At 40.6% G+C, this 21,454-nt stretch overlaps 1 protein-coding gene and 3 pseudogenes across 1 annotated transcript; 2 read left to right on the forward strand and 2 right to left on the reverse strand.

The window, feature by feature from the left end:
• LOC110054509 (uncharacterized) overlaps positions 1–5,012 on the forward strand; it is a 13,271-nt pseudogene extending 8,259 nt beyond the window's left edge.
• A 1,794-nt stretch (positions 5,013–6,806) lies between these two features.
• LOC149111077 (uncharacterized) lies at positions 6,807–9,561 on the reverse strand (annotated as a pseudogene).
• Positions 9,562–10,557: 996 nt separating this feature from the next.
• On the forward strand, positions 10,558–12,855 carry LOC149111078 (uncharacterized). Its single transcript, XM_089292371.1, has one exon. It carries the CDS (start codon positions 11,776–11,778, stop codon positions 12,853–12,855), a length of 1,080 nt encoding a protein of 359 aa, XP_089148497.1. The 5' UTR covers positions 10,558–11,775.
• A 1,082-nt stretch (positions 12,856–13,937) lies between these two features.
• On the reverse strand, positions 13,938–15,684 carry LOC149111079 (uncharacterized; annotated as a pseudogene).
• Positions 15,685–21,454: the final 5,770 nt, after the last annotated feature.

The following is a 21,454-nucleotide window of genomic DNA, read 5'->3' on the forward strand; positions in this document are numbered from 1 at the left end:
TTTCAAGTTTTTTGCTACTCTATGCTTTGTGATGTTGCGGCGGTCAGCTTGACATGGCTACCAGCGGTGTGTGAGAAGAGTAATTTTTCACTGGCTGAGTGAAATGAAATAAGTGAAAAATGTTTTTCTCACACACCATTGGGGCCTGGGTATAGGTCATGTGACCAATCGGGCAGGCAGTTGTCTTTGTTGCGTCCTCCATTGCCAACTTTCCCGCCCACCCACCCAAAGATTTTAAGTTTTTACACGATACCAGTATAATGTACTAGTCTTGAACTTTTTTCCGTTATTTCCGGTGTTTAGCGTAATACTACTTGTATTAGCTTTGATTTTGCAATAAAGGTCAGGCAGTGGCGGTCAGCTTGACATGGCTACCAGCGGTGTGTGAGAAATAAGAATTTGAAATTAAGATGGATTACTTTTCTTTTTTTAACTAACAAAATGTTTGTACATATTCATAACATCGATATCTATAAAGTAATCTGAGTTGAAGCACATGGTCATGTAATTGTCATTCAGTGTTAATAATAATTGATGTTGATCAAAACATTTAAGCAAGGTGGTATAGCACGTTTAGGTGTTGGAAATTTAGAACCATCTCAAAGTACAATGTACTAAGTGACATTTAATTAATTAATCAGCTTATTTGATTGAAAATCATAAAGAATATGTACAAGTTCCATATCCAAAACGTTTTCTAGGCCTTTATCTTCTGATGCAGAAAGAATGAATGAGTTCTTGTACTTCACTGTTGAAGACAGCAAGGCTTGTCTCCTTAGAAGTATAGGACTGCCTGAGGAGCATATCAAAATGTGGTTAAAGGAACAAAACCCAACGTATTGAAAGTAACACTTTAATTTGCATTTTTTGATCCCACGAATTTCAAAATGTATACAAGCAACAAGAGAAGCTGTTCAACAGTCTTAAATGCACATGTAGTTACAATTGAATTTGAATTTGAACGTTTAAACATTCGAATTTGTAGACAATGCATTGTTGATTTATCAATGGTGGTTTGGCCTCTGCTACTTTGATGTGGGCAATTTTCTTGCTTGTCAAAACTGGGTGTAGATCACTGTTTATTTTCTTTCCAAGATTGGGCAGCTGTCTTCATGAATATTGAATAAATCAGTTAAGACAGCAGGTTCAAGTACATTCCTAGCATGGACCTCATTTATTATTGTACTTTTATCTTTCTAGTAATTGGCTACTCGTAAGACTACAATACTTCAACCCAGTGAATAAAACTAGCCATAAGCCACAAGTACACATTGTGGACCTATTTTTTTCTGATATACATCAAATTTACTGATGTAACCACTAATGTCTGCTCTAACCCATAATTTGTATCCACATTTTGTAGGCTTCATTGGGTTGTATTGTTTGATAGAGTACCTTCCCATGTAAGGGATCATGCTCTTGTCAATGCTCACCTTTCTAGAAACATTGGACAACCTCCCATAGTTGCTCTAAACGTTCTTTTGTTTGCCCTTAAGTACACAGCTTTGTTCTGATGTTACAGTTATACAATATTCTTTTATCTTATATCTCTAAAATCAATTTTATTAACACAGTGCCCATTGGATCCCTGCATTTACATCTGGTTTCTCTGAGTCATGGTCCCTAGACAAGTTGCATTACTACTATTTCACGACACTCCCCCCACGCTTGACTTGATTTTGTGTCAAAATGAAAGAAAACACTATGGCTGAAATAGCACTCTAGTTGTTCAACTAGTTATCATCTCTCATGTCTTCCAGGCCACATCCAGCACCGCAGTTCGGTGAAGAAGGTTGTGCATTTGAAAGGTTTTGTCCCGTTCTGCTTGAACCGTGTAGCTTCTGGGCAAACTTGGAGTGTTCTCTCTAATCTCGATGGGGTAGAGCTTCTGCACAGGTCTACTTAACAGAACACAGTCTTTCCCTTAGAGACTACCCTTACATTTGCTCCTCTTACCTTGTTATCCTTTCCCTGAATGAGTGTCTGTATCACGGCCATCTTCCAACAATTTGTTTTCACCCCATCTTCAAATACGACCACCACTTCACCTACCTTTAGTTCCTCACCTGTGTTTTTTGTGTTGCATTGGTCACTTTCTCGTAAACTTGTAAGATATTCTTGGTGCCACCTCCTCCATAAATGTTCCAGCCTTTCAGTAACACACCTGTACCTTTTCTTGCAACCAATGTCTTCAGTCTCTTGAATTTCTGGTAATGTGGTAAGTCTTCTTCTGTACATCAAGTGTGCAGGGTGTCAAAACTTCCTCACTAAGACTGTTGTAGTCATATGTCAACGGTATGGAATTCAACGTCGCTTAAAACAGTCAGTAGCTCATCAAAAGACAGTCAGGCATTGCCAAGAACCTTTTAAGGACATCTTTTGATGCTTCCCATCAGCCTCTGAAAAAATCTGCCCCACCATGGGGCTCTCTCAACAGTGAAGTACCAATGTATTCTTCAGTTCTGCATTTCCTCCTTGTCTTGGGGGTGGCTATAGAGTGCACAAAGCTCTTTCTCTGCACCTTTGAAGGTTTTTGTGTTGTCCGATACTATCAATGTTGGGGCACCCCTTCTAGCTATAAACCATCTTAGGCGTAGTTGAAAGGTCTCTACAGACAAATCCTTGACTAATTCTAGATGCATGGCTCTTGTCATGCAACAAGGAAACAATGCAATTTGCACCTTTCTCATTTGATCATTCTTACCCTTCACAAACAATAGACCTGCAAAGTCCACTCCAGTCTTGGAAGACGGTGGAGCTGTCTTCATGAAAATCCGGCAAGCTTGCTGCTGATGGCAAATCAAATGACCTTCCCTCCATCTTCTTACAGACTCTCCAATGACCTAGCACATTTTCTCTGCTTGCCTACCCTTTGGCACCCAGAACCTAGATCTTAGCTTGCACAGTGTGCTTCGCACTCCATTGTGGAGAACTCTCGCATGCAGGTTTCCTGATATTTGGGAAAATATATTTCTTGAAAGTGCTGATGACACAAAAGGGAAACTTAGATACTGATCTGTCTCCCAGAAATCAGCCATGACAATGTTTATTTCATCCAACATGAAAAGCACTTCATCTAGGTTATTGGTTCTGGAGGTTCTAGAGCTGCTGAACACTTGCCACAATGAGTATGCCAATGCAGCTTAACTGTTTTGTGTAAATAGTTCACTGTGGAATGAACCTTAATTTTAAATTTAACATTGACAGATTCCAAACAGTGACCAAATTAAACCTGTCTGGTTATGCATTACTACACAGTCTTTATTTGAACTGTTTGTGGCAAAAAATGTATTTTGTTTGCCGTAACAGAACTGAATCTGGATTCATTACACTAAAAATACAATTCTACATACTAAAATATGGGTCCCTATAACACAAGACGGGATTTGTGAGTTCCAAACAAACCCTGCGATCTCTTGAGGGTGAATTAAGAAATTTTGCACCCAAAGGATTTTCAATGTGTGCTCTAAGTTTTAAACTATTCACAAAAAATCGATCAGCCTTCAACTCAATCAATAATCTACTAAAAAAGTGAACTAAATAACACAAACCTGAATGCCACATGCACACCTTACCAAGCCACCATGTTAAGGTGATCGCAACAACTATGTGATGTATGATGTAATGTTGTGTCCTTACTAGAGGAATTATATTGAAAGCTCTTTGGAATTGATTGTCCCTGTGGGTTGTTTCACTCTCTCACATTTCCTTCTCATGGTGTGATCTTTTGGGACTTTGAGTTCCCATCAGTGGGCAAAGTGTTAATCAGCAAATGGCATATCACTGAACTGAACTGAGACAATGGGACAATCAGCAGAGCTGCTGGGGTCATTTATTTAGACTAAAAGTTAAGACTACCAGTGTATGTACATTAAAAATAGGAAGAAATATATATAAACATAAATGAATATAAAATAAAAAGTACACAAACAAGTTGATTTGCAGAGCTGTTTTCAGAGTGCTCAATAGTAAACTAGAGCTTGATTACAAGAGAGGATGAGCTGATCAAGTGTAGATTTGACTTGGCATTAACGATGTAGGTTTGAACCAGACAACTTGTGTGTAGTAGTTATCTGATTAAATTGGCAAATGTCAATTTACATTGTAACACTGATTTCAAATACACATGCAACCATTGGAAATATGATAGCTAGTATATCACTGGGCACATTTTGCCAGTCAATACCATCTTCCTCTTCCATCAGGAGAGGGTAAATGGGGACGTGGGCCAGAGGAGCAAAGGAATGGGCAGGAGATCTTGTTGTGCTCACCCTTACAACTCTGCATTTGTGCCGGAACTTGCACGTGCATATGGCCACTGGCACTACCCATCATTCCAGTAGAAGCAAACGGGCATAAGCTGAGTGCAGTCTTGGCGTGCAAAAGAAGACTGAATTGAACATGGTATGGAGCTACTGATGGTTGAACAGGCAACAGAGCTGTTGATCACAGGTTAAAATTGTGCAATCCAAATTCACTTTGGACTAGTCACTCAGAGCTGCTGGATCTTTTCTGAATGCCAGTTTGTACTGTAACCAGGCTAAGCTTGGGAACTGATGTGCTGTCTGGATAACAAGAAGCTTGCATTTAGTCAAATTAGACCAACGGTGTGGATGAGCAGAGCACAATACCATATGAAAATGGTAAAGGCTTCTGGTGAGGGGAAATGTTTTTAATGTCCACTTACTTACAACTTGATAAGGAGACCAAGAGTTTTCCTTCTACAAAAGTCTGTTGCTCCTGTTCTACTGTTACTGACAGCAAGTCCACCAACTCCATGAACTGGCTGTCTGTGATTTTACTAACCAATTTTTCCAGAATTGAAGCATGCCCTAGCCTGACAATAATGCCATATATGCCAGAAGGTCGAAGTAGCTTACAAACCACAACTAACCATCAATAGCTTTTTCCGCACCCTAAAAAGCGAGACAATTCTGACTGCCAGAAATCAGACATAATATACAAAGTCAATTGCACACAGTGTAATTTTGTGTACTATAGCCAAACAGAAAGATCAGTAAAGACCCGAATTGCAGAGCACAAAAAGGCAGTGGCAGGTTTTGACAAAAACTCCAAAGTTGCAAGCCATGTCCACCATTTCAGCCACAACATGAACTTTGAAAACGTCAAGGTCTTTGGTTTCGAAGCTAATTACCACAAGCGACTTTTCCTCAAAGCCTGGCACTCTACTTTGGACCCAAACGCTGGGAACGATCATGTACTTCCAGAAGCCTACAAAGGCATCGTGCGAGCATGAATTACATGGTCACGTGCGCAAGCTTTGTATCGCGTTACTTTAAATAGCATATGACAACAAACTTCGCTTTCATATCACTGATGAGGGCTCAAGCATTAGCCAAAATGTTTGTTGAAAAATATCAAGAGTCAATGAAAAACCTTTTTCCATAGAACTTATCACATCTCCTGACTACATTTTTAAACATACGCCAGATATGTTTGTTTAGTTCAATGCTGTGCCTTTTGTTTGAATTACTGAATTTGTATTTTATTTTTTATTTTTTAATGCAACACACAAAAGCTAGTTACAATACAATCATTTACAGTTCACACTTCTTACCTGAATTACTGAATGACAATTTGTGGTTTGAATTTCTGTTCTCAAAAGATTTTCAGTTAGGCCTGCCAGGTTTGGAAAGCGTTGTTATTTTCTGTTCAAATGCTCACTTGGTAGACAACTGATTGAAGCAATTTCCATCCTTAAGACTCTCAGCTGGTTTTCTGCAGGTGCATGTTTTATTGTTTTTTGTGGTCATTGATGTTTTGTTTGAGGTTGGACATGCAGCTGTAGCTGATCTTAACTGTGTAAGAATTAAAGATCTTGTGTAACAAATGCTTCTTGGAGAATTCTGGATTCAGGAATTTTTCCTGTGAGCTAGAAAGAGGCTGTGGTTATACCTCTACTGAAGAAATTAGGTCTTGATTCAGTGTAAAGAACTTGCATCGTGTGAGCAATTTGGCCTACATCTCTAAACTTACAGAGCATGCTGTATTTAATCAGACATATGACCACATCGTCCGGTCAGGTCTTTATCTGCTGATGCAATCTGCATATCGTCGACACTACAGTATAGAGATAGGGTTGGTCAAAGTCGCTGATGATATTCTTTTAAATATGAACTAGCAGCACATTACACTACTTTTAAGTGCCGTATTCGACACAGTGGCTCGTGGAATTTTACTTAGACGCTTGAACACAAGATACGGTAAATGCAGAAAGACTCTAGAGTGGTTTTCATCATACTTGGCCAGTCAGTAGCGTAGCCAACATATTTTGTTCAATGGAGTGAAATCAGATAGCTTCGATTTGACCAGAAGCACAATCGGGGATACAAATGTGTAACAAAGGCTTAAAAACAAATTTCTCAAAAAAGTACCATACTTCTTAATTTAGCACTTTGTTTCTTGTGTCCAACCATATTTGGAAGAAATAAAGTAAAAAATGCTTATAAATCAAAAATTGAGAATTACCCATCATTCTTTGAGGGTGTGGGCACTAAACAGAAACCATCAAATCTTTCAGTTTCTTGCTAATTTCTGGCTTAATTTTTCTATTTTTAACGTCATGATGAGAAATATGAAAAAATGCTCATAAATCAATATTTAATGATCACCCATGATCCTTTGTGGGTGTGGTCATTTCACAGGATTCATTCAATATGTAAAAAAATACTGCAGATTAAATGCTAATTTTAAATCCTTAAATGATGTGCCAAAAATGCTGACTAATCAAGTAACATTGACAGTGAATATTAGGTCAAAATCAGTATACACAATTTGCCTATACTTGATAAACTACGTGTGTTTGCAAATTAAATTTACTCTAAAAACAGGATGTAATCTCTTCATGTTGTGCTGGGATAATCTAAACAGGGTCTCTCTTCTCCTTTTGATGGTTCTAAGTTCACCACAGATTGCCCTGACTGTGTTTGCATAAACCATGGCAATCTTTGTGTCCAGCTTGTAAGTAGCATCAATAATATTGTCCCGTAGAAAGAAGTGGCCTTTCAGAACATGTAACCCCATTGGGTACGCTATTCCGTAATCATCACTTTAATCTGATTCAAGGACAACAGCGCCACTGCTTATCAGTTTTAAGAGGTAGTAATCAAAGTGATTATCCTCTTCTGCTGTTATTGCCACAATGCTGTTGCCTTCAATCAGGTCTGTTAGAGCATTGACACGATCTCCTCCAGCAGCCTCACTGTGTGGCCTTGTTGATACTTCACCATCTCTTGTCAATCTGACCTCCTGCCATCCATCCACCATTGCCGAGTTTTCACATTCCTCATAGCTTCCATCCAGGCACTCAAAGCATGTACAGCTGCATAGTCTTGTGTACTGCTTGCACTGCTCAGGTGTTGTCTTTATGCAATGGATCTTTCTGATGCCCTGGAACTCCTTGAATGTGTGGCCTTGCCTTCCCCTGGGTACTGTTCCCTCACCATCCACAGGAACATAGAAAAACACTCGTTTCTTTAGGGTGACACTCTCCGACTGGGATGTGGGGTTCCTGAGTGTCCTTGAGAGATACTCGCAGAGGTCTTTGGCAGAAGTGATTGAAGTTTCACGCCTCAGTACAGCTAAGGTGGCACGCTGTTTAATGTTGGCTCCAGCTGCATCTTGCTCTCCCTTTGCATGAGACGCTTCAAAGAAGTGGTGGTCTACTTGGAAACCAAAGTCAGCAAGAGAACAGGAAAGCTCGCCAAAAGTGTGTCTTAATTTGTATTGGCCTGCACACCCATCAGTAAATTCATGAACTTTCTTTATTTGTAGATTCAGCTCTTTGGTGATGTAATCAAAAATCAATTTCTGTGAGTGATGTACACAATGATAATCTTGGGTGTTATCATCTGAGAGAACAAATATGTGTTCCTTGATTAATTCTGGCTTTTCTTCTGTGCTCTTTCCCATCTACTGGCAAGCTGGCTTGGCGATAGAGGATAGAAACATGAATGCTCACTTTGTTCGGGTTGCAGTACTGGGATTGAATTTCATCCTGGGATCTATATGTGTCGTGGACACAGATTATGTTGTCAAGGGGAAGGTTGTTGATAAGGTTGTCGAATTGCTCTTTTTGCCATTTGGCCATGAAGGAATGGTACAGATAATCTTTCAACAAACGAAGAAAGTAAGAAAACAGCTCAGTCAGGTGTTTCCTTTGTGACCAAAGCAATTTTTTTTTCGCTCTTCTCCATTTTTCTCCAGAACAGACTTGTACTCTTATCTTTTCCAGTTGACCATGGTGTCAGTTTTTTCTTTGCCTGAAAGCTGGAACTTTTTTGTGCCACATTTGCTACACTCAAGGCACAAACAAGCTGTGATACAATGGATCCTCATCTTTAGGGCAGATGGTGGAGTCGACAGCTTCAGAAAGGGAAGAAAATATTCGGACTTCACGCTCTCCATCCTCTTCGCATGATTTCCTGAATTTCATGCAGGCATCAAAGATTATTTTACATTCAACATGTTTCCTACATAGACAAGACTGCCTATTGCATTCCCTTGCACTCTTCATGAAGAAAGGTTTCAGCTGTTAAAATTTCCTCTGTTTGATTTTGATCTCGGGATGTAATTGCTGAAATTCAAGAAAACATTCATTCTGTATCTTCTCCAAAACATGTTTGGCATGGACAACATATTTTCCTTTTCCAATGTGCTTTTTAACAGTATCTTTCTAAGATCCAGTAGGGCGACTTGCTGTCTGGGTCCGATAGTCATAGATTGCTTGTTTATCTTCCTCTTTCACAGAGTCCAACCTCATTGATTGTTTTGTTGCCAACCAGCTAGCTTCTCCTTTCAGGACCTTTCGCCTTCTTGATTAACCCTTCGCTTTTTACGCTTGCTGTTAACAAGTTTAGCAATGCGACTTCGCTGACTTTTAGAATTCACTGACTGGCCAAAAGCAAGTGATCTTGCAGCAGTGTAAGCGGCTCTTTCATCAGACGTCTTAGCCTTTTTAACTGTATTCAGTCCTTCAGCAAGATCTTCAGCTAAGGTACACAAAGCAGTAGTTTCAAGCTCTTCCTCTGGTGATTTCAGGATGCCTTTCTTTTCTAAATTTTTTCTTGTACTGGGACTTCTTGCCATGTCCTGAATGATAGCTGCTTTCTTTCTGGGACTCTTGGGAAAGACTGCAGTCACCTTGTCTTTTACGCATTTTTTTGCCATTCGGGAAGGAAACACTGTGGCATCTTCTTCCAGGGATGATTCTTGGCGGTTAACCTCTCCAGAAGTGTCTTTCCCTTTCCTTTTCTTTTCTCAAAGTCTCATCTGCCTTTCCCTTGCTTGTTGCCTTTTCCTTTCTTCATCTTCTTGCTTCTTTTTAGCTTCACGCTTTCTTTCAGCTCCAATATCACGACGTTCTTGAGCTTTATGCAGACCACGTGTTTACACTATCTTTTCGAATTTGCATTCTTCCCACAGCCGCTTCATACTTTCCCTTGCTTTTTCCCTCAAACTTTCTTGATTATTATCGTACCATTTTTTCCTTTTAAGGTTCCTTTCTTTTTCTCCATTGTTTTGTTCGATTATTCCTTGCATTTTGCATGTCGTTTTAACGTTTGAAAGTCCAAATGTCATGCCAAATGTACACAACAAAACGAAGTACTACCAAGCAAAGTCACTTCTGTCACACCTCCTGTAAATGCCTGGCTACCAAGCTTTGAACAACGTTTGATAGTTGTAGGAATGGCATCTTTCGCGAAGAACTGGAGTGGTTTGTGAAGGTTTCCCTCACCTGAAAATGTTCCGCTTGTAACAGGATACAACACAAAGATGGCGGAACTGGGAAATGTGTTCGGTATTTTGATTTTGTGCTCTGAAACTTTGTACAGATGGAAGAGGAATGAAATCTTTACCCAATCTGGTATGGAACCTTATGAGCAAATATTACATGGCAGTTTCACCTTGATTGCCCAATGTCAAGGGCTGAAAAAGTCAATTTCACAATCGGACATGCCAAGAATATTGCTGTGAAATGGACATTGGAAAATATGTTCGGTATGTATAGAAATAAGGGTTTCTCAGTGCAGGATGATGGTAAGAAAGTGAAACCTTGAATAAAGTAAGTTTGACATGAGCATTGTTTGTGTATTTTTGTCCTTCACTCCTGTCGAGTAGGTTTCATGTTTTCTTTTATTTCATGTGGAACTCACTGTGCCAGAAGAGAAGCATTACACATTACCTTTTTCAAAATGTTTGAGCAAAACTTATGTTTGGCTGGAAAGAATGACGATTATGGAGGCAAAACTCAAAGAACTTATTGTATGTAATTACTAAATACTGTTGTCTTGAAGATCTCAGCCATTGCTGGGTAATAACCCAAGTGAAATATTTTTATGTGACGGACACGATGTTACGCATTACGCCATTAAAATGGTACTTTTCGTAGATACTAAAAGTCGCAAAAAAAGCGATTATCAGGACTCTATTTCAATTTTGGGCTTCTGTTGATCCTGGCCATGGCTCTAATACATAACACTCTCAAGATTGCTATTCACAATGTTGAGCTGAGCGTCTGACAAAATGAAGATATGACATTCTACTTCACCTGATCCTGAAGTCTTCCCATTCATGGTCGACTGAACACCATCTTGGTATTCACTATTCTCAATCGTGAACCATGAAGATCATTTTCTTTCATGCTCCTTAAATCAACGAACAAAGTGAGTCTGTCTCCAGCATAGAAATCACTCGCTGTAATCGAACTGTTCTCTTTCCTGAACCTTCTGAAAACTTCTTCCCACATATCTCTTGCTTTCATTCCTTGGCTGAGAACTTTATTCAGGATTCCATTCACGGTCAATTTTACTTTGTTGATGTCAGGATTGAATGTCTTCCCACTATCTCTCACTCCCTACTACTAATAATAATAATAATAACATAATGCGCAAATTTCATGAAATGTTCAAATGCGCATGACAAGATTAAAAATGGAATAAAAAGGCTAAAAAGCTAAAATTACAATTAATTCGTAATTGTAACGTATTTACCAACAAGCAACTGTAAAAAAAAAGTGATGAAAACCCTAAGGCTAACACTGTGCACGGATATTATTGTACTGTAGGTCAACCTTAACAAGTGTTACACTTGTCAGTATTGTAAGTAACGTGTATTGTATGTAAGTAGTAAGTAGTCTTTTTAATTAATTAATTAATTAATTAATTGATTGATTAATACAATGTAACTTATTGTAGTGTAAGTAATGTAAGTAATTGTATTGTTAGTAATTATCCAGTAAGTGATGTAGGTAATTGTCCCATAAGTAATGTAAGTAGTTGAACTATAAGTTGTTTTTTTTCCCTGTGTTTTGCAATTAAAAAAAAAAAAGAAAAAAATTACAATTAAAAGTAAACTTACAATGATTTTAAAAAGCTTAAATTACAATAAAAAGTGAACTTACAATAATAAAAACAACTATGATAATAATGCATGACGGAAAAGGTGAAGTTTTAGCTTGTTTTAAAAATACAGTGCTGGCGCTTGTTATGTCAAATGGTAGCGCATTCCAAAGTTTCAGTGCAGCACAGGTAAAAGAACAGTCACCTAGTGTAGCTTTTGATTTAAAACGCGGATATTCCGCGTATGGCTCCTAGAAAAGGAAGAGGAGACCTTTCATCAATTTTCTCAGAACATTGATGCTCTGATTGATGATGGAATCAGTTCCCTTCATTATTGAGATCGTTTTGTGATGAGTTGCATGCTCGCACATGAATCTCTTCCCATTCAGATAATTTATCATCGATTTTTCAGCTGATGAGAGCCGAGAAGAAATCTGTCCCAGAAAAAGAGTCTTTTTCAGTGTCTTCGGAGCCCGGCAAAACACCTGAAGCAGCAAACGATATTCCTGAAACAGGTACTAACGAAACCACTATCTTAGGAGCCGCCAGCACCAGTCTTAATGAAATGCCTTCCACTGAAAAAGATCTTAATGGGACCCTAAAACAATTAAGGCTACTTGAAAAAAAATGCGCAGATCTCAAAAAGAAAGTTGCAGATTTGGAGGACAAAAATCAAGCACTTCAGTCAAACGTCTTCTCACTTAGTCGGTTTACCTCTGATGAGGCAATGTTGTTTTATGCAGGCTTTCCTAACTACAAAGCATTCTTGGCATCCTTTGAATATTTAGATCCGGGAGATAATGGACAAAATGTCAGATACTGGTTGTCAGGTGAAAATGAGATACCCTCAGAACACTATGTGTCCCCAATGCAGTTAGGTGTAAAGAGGGGTAGACCAAGATCACTCAACCCACAAGAAGAATTTTTTCTCACTTTGTGTCGCTTGAGACAGGGATTTGCAGAAACCCACCTTTCCCACCTATTTAATGTTTCTCAGGCAACTGTCAGTAGGATTGTTATTAGCTGGATCAATTTTATGTATCTTCGATTTGGAGTGCTTAACATTTGGCCATCAAGAGAAACTGTCAACAGAACAATGCCTGAAGACTTCAGGAAGGCATATCCCAGTACAAGAGTTATTATTGATTGTACGGAAGTGAAGTGTGCAATGCCCAGTAGTTTGTTGCTGAATAGTGAGTTGTTCAGTGCCTACAAGAATCATAATACACTAAAGGGGCTTGTGGGAATTTCTCCATCTGGTGCTATCACTTTCATAAGCCAACTGTATACAGGAAGTATATCAGACAGAGAAATTGTAGAAAGGTCAGGCATGCTTGACCTGCCATTTAATGAAGGAGATTCCGTGATGGCAGACAAAGGTTTTACTATAAGTGACATCTTACCTTTAGGTGTGTCTTTGAATATTCCACCATTCTTGGGAAAATCCACACAAATGCCCCCGGAGGATGTTGTGAGAACTCAGGAGATTGCATGACTGCGGATCCACGTCGAGCGTGCAATTAATAAAATTAAAAATTTTCATATATGGGATAGCGTTATCCCACTGAATCTCTTTGGCATTGCAAATCAAATGTGGTCGGTTTGTGCATTTCTTTGCAACATTCAAGACCCTATCTTAACAAGCTGACACAATAGAAAGCTTTAGACAACTGATTTGTAATTTTTATAATGTTGAATGTTTTGGCTAAGCAAGAGTGTGTTGTAGTAATATTTACTATCTAGTTCTCAGGAGCTTTTTATTTTCATTCAATGAAATACACAATCACTGAAATAATTATGATACGTGTAAAGGACTGGCCAAAAATTACAGGGGGAGGACCTGAGCACATGACCCAACCCCTTACCTTTGGAATAAAACAAACTGACTGACCCCAAAATACAGGTCAGAAATTAAATGACCTCCCCCCCTATATGGGAAAAGGAGATCACCCACCCCTTATGTGTAGTGAAAACTTACACAACCCACCCCTTTTTGAAGGATCGATGAAGTAATGACTCACTCCAATATGCCTTTTGACCAGCCCTGTAAAAATGAAAACTAATGAGTGGTTTGTGATTTTGATACAGACTTACAATTTTACACAGTCTTTGTGAGCTTCAAATCTATTAGATTTACCCCTTAGGATATTTTTCAAATCACTCTGAGATTTTATGCACTAAATGTTTGATTATGGTGCTGTTGTAGAATAACAAACCACCACAGCTTCTGTACATGATGGTGCAAATTCAGCTGCAGCATACTTAATGAACTGTGTGAAATAGTATTGCCAAAGCTTCTCCTGAAGCTCAACCCAGTAACCTCTGTCAAAGGCAATTCTTTCAATTGACATTCCTTTTTAGTGTAAACAACAAAATCATACCATTGTGCACCAGTACAGCCCATTTGGCCCTGAACTTGGGCATAGTAAGCATGGGTTCTTTTCAGCTTGCACATGCTCCCAACCCTTTCACAAAAAAACTTGGGGTCTGAGCGGGCATCTAGGGGACTCACTTGAAACTTTGTTTCTGGGCACTTGACTTCAAGTAGTCCAAAGGGATCTTCACAATTGGGGTCTATTACCTTTCCATCCGGAGAACATCCCAGAATTGGAGAATTAGTGCATACAACAAATCCACTTTTGAAAACATGTACTGGTGTTTTTTGACTGTGCATGTATTTGTGATACCTGTCAATTGCTACTGGCTCATATTTAATCCCATGAGCTGTGTGTCTAGAGTGGAATGTCTTTGGGCACATAATTTCTTGAGCAAATTAATATTATGACTTCATTGTCTGTGGGAAATCAGATGAAACTGAGATGCTGTAAAACGTTACTTTCGCTCAAGCTTCCACCTTTCAGAATGAGACTGATCTCTAGTCTCCTTCTCAATGGTATTGACAGTTTCCTCATTAATGCATAATGATTCATACAAGTTCTTCTCTACATCTGTTAGCTGATTGTTTTGAACTGCAGGCAGCCCAGAATCTCTTAAGGGAAACCTGGGATAAGTTAATGGCTGGTTATTTTTCCTCCCTCGAGGCACAGAGGAGATATCAACTCAAACATTAAAGTTGGACTCTGTGTGGGTTAGCTGGTAGCTTACATAAGAGCCCACTGGACTATGACTGAATCTCGTTTCTTTCAGATGTATTTCACTCCCAAGATCAACAATTTGAGCAAGATCCATTTGAGGGTTTATATCTCTGATTGCCTGCTTGAATTTTTGTTCCTCAGCACTGTTGTACATTGCATTATTTCTTGCCTCGTAAAGGAGAGAATGAATCCCTTCGTTTCCACGTTTTGTATCTTCCAGTTTGGTTTTTGAGACAACCACATCCATAACAGGCTGAGAATAGATGGTTTCACCGCGACCTTTTTGATGCCAAGTTTGAAGTTTTGAGGTGCATGCTTGGTGTGGGATCTGATCAGCTTCATTTTCTAGGTCTTTAGTATTTTGGGACCCATATAGACTAAATTTACAAGCCTTCAGCATTAAGGCTAAAGAATGGTTGCAGTAGCCCAAGGAACCCGCAACACACAAACATTTGGAATCTTTCACTTCACCTGAGACAATACATAATGCTAAAAATACTTTATGAGGGGGATCGTTCTTTCGAAAGGAGTGATAACATTTGCAACGCATGAAAAAGTTTCTTTGGTCACTGTAGCTTTCAATGTTCTTAAGATATTCATCCTTTAGAAATGTAGCTTTTTTGAGCCCGGTTGGAACAGATTTCTTACCAGCACAGCCCAAACTCTTTCCAGTTAGTGCAACAAAATTATCCATCTCGGCACGGGAGAAAAAGGGCATTTTCTGCAGTGAGTTCCCCCATCCACTCGTCGGGTAATTGATCTTTATGTTCCCTTGACGCTGAGAAACATAGGTAGAGCTGGCGTTTATCGAAGTACTTGCTAGAGTCTCATGGCTGCTGCTTGCTTGCTCCCTAGCAATTTTCCTCTTCATGTAAGTTAAATCTGGATCAGGATCGACTATCGTGTCTTCTAACCCCGATTTGATGTATTCATCAACCCTGGAGAAAAAATTTTCGAATTCAAGTGTATTTTACTCAGATATCGAAACCAAACGATACTTAACTCGCTCACCATAAGAAGTTTAGATTACTACTTATATTTGGCTATCCATCATTACATTTAAACCTACCGTTTAGCTGAGCCTTTGTTTTCAGCCCTTTGCATTTATCTCCTCTACATTTTAGCCAAAACCTCAGGGCATCGTTGTTGAGCTCTGCTGGGTTTCTTCCCTCTAAGGATGCTCCTGGAATATCGTCTTGACTCAAATTAACTGCAAAACTCGCCGCCATTTTTACAACAACATTTGCCAAGGTCTTCAAACTACTTTACATCAACTGATCCTCAATTTAACTAAACAGTCAATAATTCCACAAACCTTCAAACAAAACTTACAGTTTCGTTAGATCGAGCGATGCCTCCTAAGCCTCATTTTGGTGAACTCGCCTCAGGTCTAAACCGCACGTCCACCATTTATGAATAAGGCGTCTGACCCGAAGTTATCACGAGGGAAGGAGGGGGTGGTGATTGACAGAGTTAAGAGTCACTGAAGTAAACATTTTGCAGCTTAGGGTTTGTCACACATTACAATTGGGTGCATTTGAGCATTTAAAGAGGTTCTCAGCCACCAAATCTTTTGCAATTAACTGCCAAAATGTGTTAGAGTCAACGCACTTCAGGCATGAACATACTACTTCAGAGACTCATGAAATATTTGTGTTCAACAAAAAGGTAAATGCTGTCTACTTTTATTCATCAGCGGAAGTATTGGAATCAGTTGCTTGTAACAGAGGTGAATTTGTTTACGATAAAAGCTGGATAAATCAGCAGGCAAGTGCAATTGTCAGCTAAGAGTATTTGTGCTTCCAGCTTTGAACACTGTATGTAAACTATACTTTTACAAATTAGCTTTTGTGTTTTAACATGACCTGTAAATGTGAAAAGTTTTGGCAGGAAGTTTGAAGACGTTAGGTTTTTAACTTGCGAATCTACAGAAACTGGCGCTGTTACGCAACGTGTCAACAAATCGTAGTTAACAGAGGGCACCTCAAATTGCTAATCGTAAATCTATAGGATAATACTGGACTTTGTCATTATGTTATATCTGTCTGTAAAACTTTGGTTGTTGGTAGCAATAAACAAGAGTTGAAGTAATGAAATCATTCAAGTATAAATTTTCTTCTGACAATATGCAGACTGCGTGGCGCGACACTATGTTCTAGAATTGTATTTTCTGGGCCAATTTTTTTCGGGATTTTCATAGGATCAACGCAATTTATGACATACTCTCAATGTACAATTGCAGACAGTTCTGTCCAAGAAGTGTAATTTTGAATGATTGTTATTCATCCAAGAATTTCTTACATATGCAAACAGAAAGGGAGTGTTCACGCACTAAAATAAATACCCAGCAGCGCGTAGTTTAAAATTACGTCGTGAGATCTAATCTACTCCCTCCGAGTTTCCAAAACTAAGAACTACGACAAATCTAGAAATATCTAAACATGAATTTTCAGTTTTGCTCTGTGAAAGCTCACAATAAATGTAAGTTGAAGGGTTGTAAAACTTACTAAGTAACAAATTTTAAAACTTAAGGTAATTCCACTGAAATAGAACCTGCACTGAGATTTTTGTCAAACTTTGCCTATTGATTGTTTATATTGTAGGAACTTAAATTTTGAAATAAAAATGAGGGGTCCCTGTGACGAACTATGCATACCCGTAATTAGGTGTTATTATGATTGTTGTTATTTTCGTAAGTGCACGTGCACATATGCGGCATTTAAGATGCAGTCTTGTAATTTATGCGTCTTGCGGTCAGTTTTGCAATGTAATGGCTAGTGCTGTTTGTGCACCATTGAAGACAACATTTTACCGTTATCTCTCGTTACATGGTGTCAGGAGTGGCTTGATCTCCAATGGCTTATCTTCAGTTGTTGCCTGCGCCTCATGCTCTTGATATTAATGACTCCAATGTCGCTGAGAAATGGAATGAATGGAAGGAAATGTGGCTTCACTACAGTGTAGCGGCTAAAGTCAACAAAGAAGATGGCGAGGTTCAAGTTGCCACGTTCCTCACAGCGATAGGTCCTGAAGCAAGGAAAGTCTTTAAAACGTGGAATTTAACCGCTACGGAGAAAAAGAACATCGATGCTGTCATCGAGCGATACGACAATTACTGTAACCCAAGAAAGAATGTTCCGTTTGAGCATTATCGTTTTAATTTGCGACAAGAGCCTGGTGAATCCTTTGACCGGTACGTAACTGCACTACGCCATATTGCGGATAAATGTGCTTTTGATGCCATTACACCAGATGATATTCTTAGAGACAGGATTGTTTTTGGCATTGCTGACAACAAAGTCAGGGAGAGGCTTTTGCAGGAACCCGAACTTGATCTTAAGAAGACATTAGAAACTTGCTGCGCCGCGGAAATGTCTCAACCTCAAATCAAGGCGGTGGGCAATCTCAACTTGGTGAACGCTGCTAACGTCCACGTGGTCAAAGAAAAGGAAGAAGAAAAACTGCCGACTGTTCCTGCAGAGCCACTGCGATATCCTTGCCGCTTCTGTGGAAGAAAGCATGACGGAAAACGCGAGGCTTGCCCTGCTTGGGGAAAGAAGTGTAATAAGTGCGGAAAGGATAACCACTTTGGAAAGAAATGCAGTTTGAATTCTAACTCCAAACAAGTCTCAATGGTAGAGGAAGAGGACGAGTATCCCGTTTTCCAGGTGTTCAAAGTCTCGGCGAGTCAGAGCTCCGACTTGAACCTCGTGACGCTAAAAGTTGCAAGCGGGAACTTCATACGCTTTGAGATCAACACTGGGGCCCATTGCAATGTTTTACCGGTTCATATCTACAAGAAGGCAACTGGCGACTACCGCCTTGAGAATGTTAACCCAGTGAAGTCGTCAATTGTGTCTTATGATGGTGGAAGCATTCCAGTTCTGGGAACAGTAAAGATCCAAGTACAGCGTGGATTTTTTACGTGTCTTCTGTTGTGTCGTCTGGTGGAGAGCAAGCTTTGCCATCCAATTCTAGGCAAATCTGCATGCAAAGGAATGGGCGTAGTCGAAATCAAAGACTCGGACGCTATTAGACAGTCTGATACCAGTGGTGGTGAAGTTTTCTCTGTTGAAGACACAGTTTCTAGCTCTAAAATTCTTACCAAAGAGCAAGTTGTTGAGATGTTTCCTAATGTTTTTGAGATGGGCTTGGTGTGCTGGAAGGTGAATACCACATCAGGCTCGACGAATCAGCAAAGCCTGTTCAGCATGCTCCCCGACGATGTCAGGTTGCTCTTCGTGCTAAAATCAAAGAAACCCTTGATGAGCTGCATAGTTCTGGAGTCATCGTACTGGTCTCGAAACCTACACCCTGGATCTCCTCTATGTTGGCTGTCCCCAAAAAGAATGGGAAAATTCGCATATGCCTCGACCCAAAGGATCTGAATAAAGCAATTCTTCATGAGAACTATCCCATGCCCACTATCGAGGATATTGCTACTCGTCTTCATGGTGCGAAAGTGTTTACAGTCCTTGACGCCAAAAATGGGTTTTGGCACGTAAAGTTGAACGAGGAATCTTCTTATCTCACCACGTTTCATACTCCCTTTGGTTGGTATCGTTGGTGTAGGATGCCGTTTGGCACAAGTTCCGCCCCTGAGGTCTTTCAGCGGCGCATGCATGAACTGATCAAGGGTCTCACCGGCACGGAAGTTGTGGCAGATGATTTTGTGGTGGCTGGTTTTGGTGACACATGAGGAAGCTGTCTGTGATCACAACAAAAGCCTTGTCGCTCTTCTACAGCGGTGTGCCCACCGTGAAGTGAAGCTTGCGGTGGAGAAACTTCAACTGTGCTTAGAAGAAGTCCCCTTGATAGGTCACTACGCAACTAATTCGGGCTTGAAGGTTCACCCCAACAAGGTGCGTGCCGTTCTTGAAATGCCTCGCCCCACTGATGTAAAGGGTTTACTTCGCTTCAATGGAACTGTTCAGTACTTGGCTAAATTTCTTCCTCGCCTGTCAGAAATGTCTCACCCACTTCGCTAGTTGACTGAAGAACACTGAGTGGATTTGGTCAGATTCCCAGGAGAAAGCATGGAATGAGATCAAAATGACCATCACCCAGGCCCCGTCCTACGTTACTACAGCCTCAAGGATGAGGTCACCCTTCAATGTGACGCTTCTGATACGGGGCTAGGAGCTGCCCTACTTCAGTTACAGCAGCCAGTAAGCTTTTTGTCGAGAGCCCTAACCCAAACTGAGACCAGATATGCTCAAATTGAGAAAGAGCTCCTCGCTATTGTGTTTGCTTGCGAGAAATTTGACAAGTATATTTTTGGGCGCGACGTTATCCACGTGGAAACAGACCACAAGCCCTTGGAGGAGATCTTTAAGAAGAGTCTCTGTGACGCACCTGCAAGGCTGCAACGGATGCTTCTTCGACTTCAGCGTTACAATCTTGACGTCAAGTACAAGAAAGGACCTCTCATGTATATCGCAGATACCCTGAGCTGCGCATACCTTGACGAAACGATGTCCTGTGAGGAAGTGAAGTCCCTGGAGCTTGTGGATCACCTTGAGACCCTGCGTGTTTCTCCGTCTCGACTGGCACAGATTGAGAAAGAATCCTCCCAAGATCAAGTCTGTAAAACTCTCAGCCAGGCAATTTTGAAAGGCTGGCCAGACGATATCTGCGATTGCGATCCTGCCCTCTGTCCTTTCTTCCAGTTTCGTGGGGAACTGACTGTCCAAGGACACTTGATTTTCCGTAGTTCTCGTCTAATTGTTCCCAATGCCCTGAGGAAAGAAATTATGTCTGGCTCATTCAAGTCACATCGGTCTTGGTGGTTGCCTTCGTCGTCTGCGCGAATGCATGTTCTGGCCCAGGATGAGCTCACAAATGAAAGATTTTGTTAGTGTGATGTTTGCCTCACCCATCACGACTCACAAGTTCAGGAACCCATCCTTCAGCATGATGTTTGTCCGCGTCCTTGGGCCAAAGTAGGTGCTGACCTTTGCTATTTCTCCGGTCGAGTCCTCCTAGTTGTGAGTGATTACTTCAGCAACTTCATTGAGGTCGATTCTGTCTTGGCAGAAAACTCCAAAGCTGTAATCAGAAGTCTAATGGCCATGTTCAGCCGATACAGGGTGCCAGATTATGTAGTTACTGACAATGGGCCGTGCTTTGCGTCGTCAGAGTTCTCAAAATTTGCCAGTCAGTGGAACTTCCAACATGTCACTTCAAGTCCCCGCTATCCCCAGAGCAATGGTAAGGCTGAGAACGCAGTTCGCACCGTCAAACGCCTCTTTACGAAATGCCGGGCAGCTGGTGTCAGTGAATTTCAAGCACTTCTTGATTGGCGCAATACTCCAAGCGAGGGACTGGATGCTAGTTCAGCCCAACGTTTCTTTGGACGTTGTTGTAAGACGTTACTGCCGGCCACTGAAGCTCTTCTCAGACCAAGATTTAGCCTTACCACTGATGCTAAAAAGCTACGTGCCCAGAAGGAGAAGCAGAAGAAATTCTACAATCGTGGCAAGCGCTCACTTGCTCCACTCAAACCTGGTGAAGCGGTTCGTGTTCGTTCCCCGCGGGGTACCTGGAAACAAGGCATATGTTTGAGAGAAGTAGCTCCCAGATCCTATGATGTCCAAGTCGACGGGGAAGTTCACCGTCGAAATCGGAAAGATATCTGGTGTGCCAATGAGCAAGAAATGCAGCTGAACGACTATGAGCCTCCTTCACAGTAGTTTGAAGAGGTTGCTGCTGAGTCCACTGTGCTGCTCCCTTCGCCTGAACCTGTGATTCCTGAGTCCACTGTGCCGCTCCCTTCGCCTGAACCTGTGAGACAGACCCCTATGACTGAACCCGTGGCCCTGGTCCCTGTGGCGACACCTGCGTCGTTGCCCTTTGTAGCTGAACGTACGCCAGCACCGGGCTCATCTGGAGAGCAGGAGATCAGAAGGTCCACAAGACGGAGAAACCCTCCTGGCTATTTCAAAGACTATGTCATGTCTTAGTTGGACATTTAGTAAGAACAATATCCTTGAGTGATGA

This window comes from Orbicella faveolata, unplaced genomic scaffold, assembly GCF_042242905.1.
Source record: "Orbicella faveolata isolate gen_17 unplaced genomic scaffold, um_ofav_v1 contig_24, whole genome shotgun sequence".
In the NCBI taxonomy this organism is placed as follows: domain Eukaryota; kingdom Metazoa; phylum Cnidaria; class Anthozoa; order Scleractinia; family Merulinidae; genus Orbicella; species Orbicella faveolata.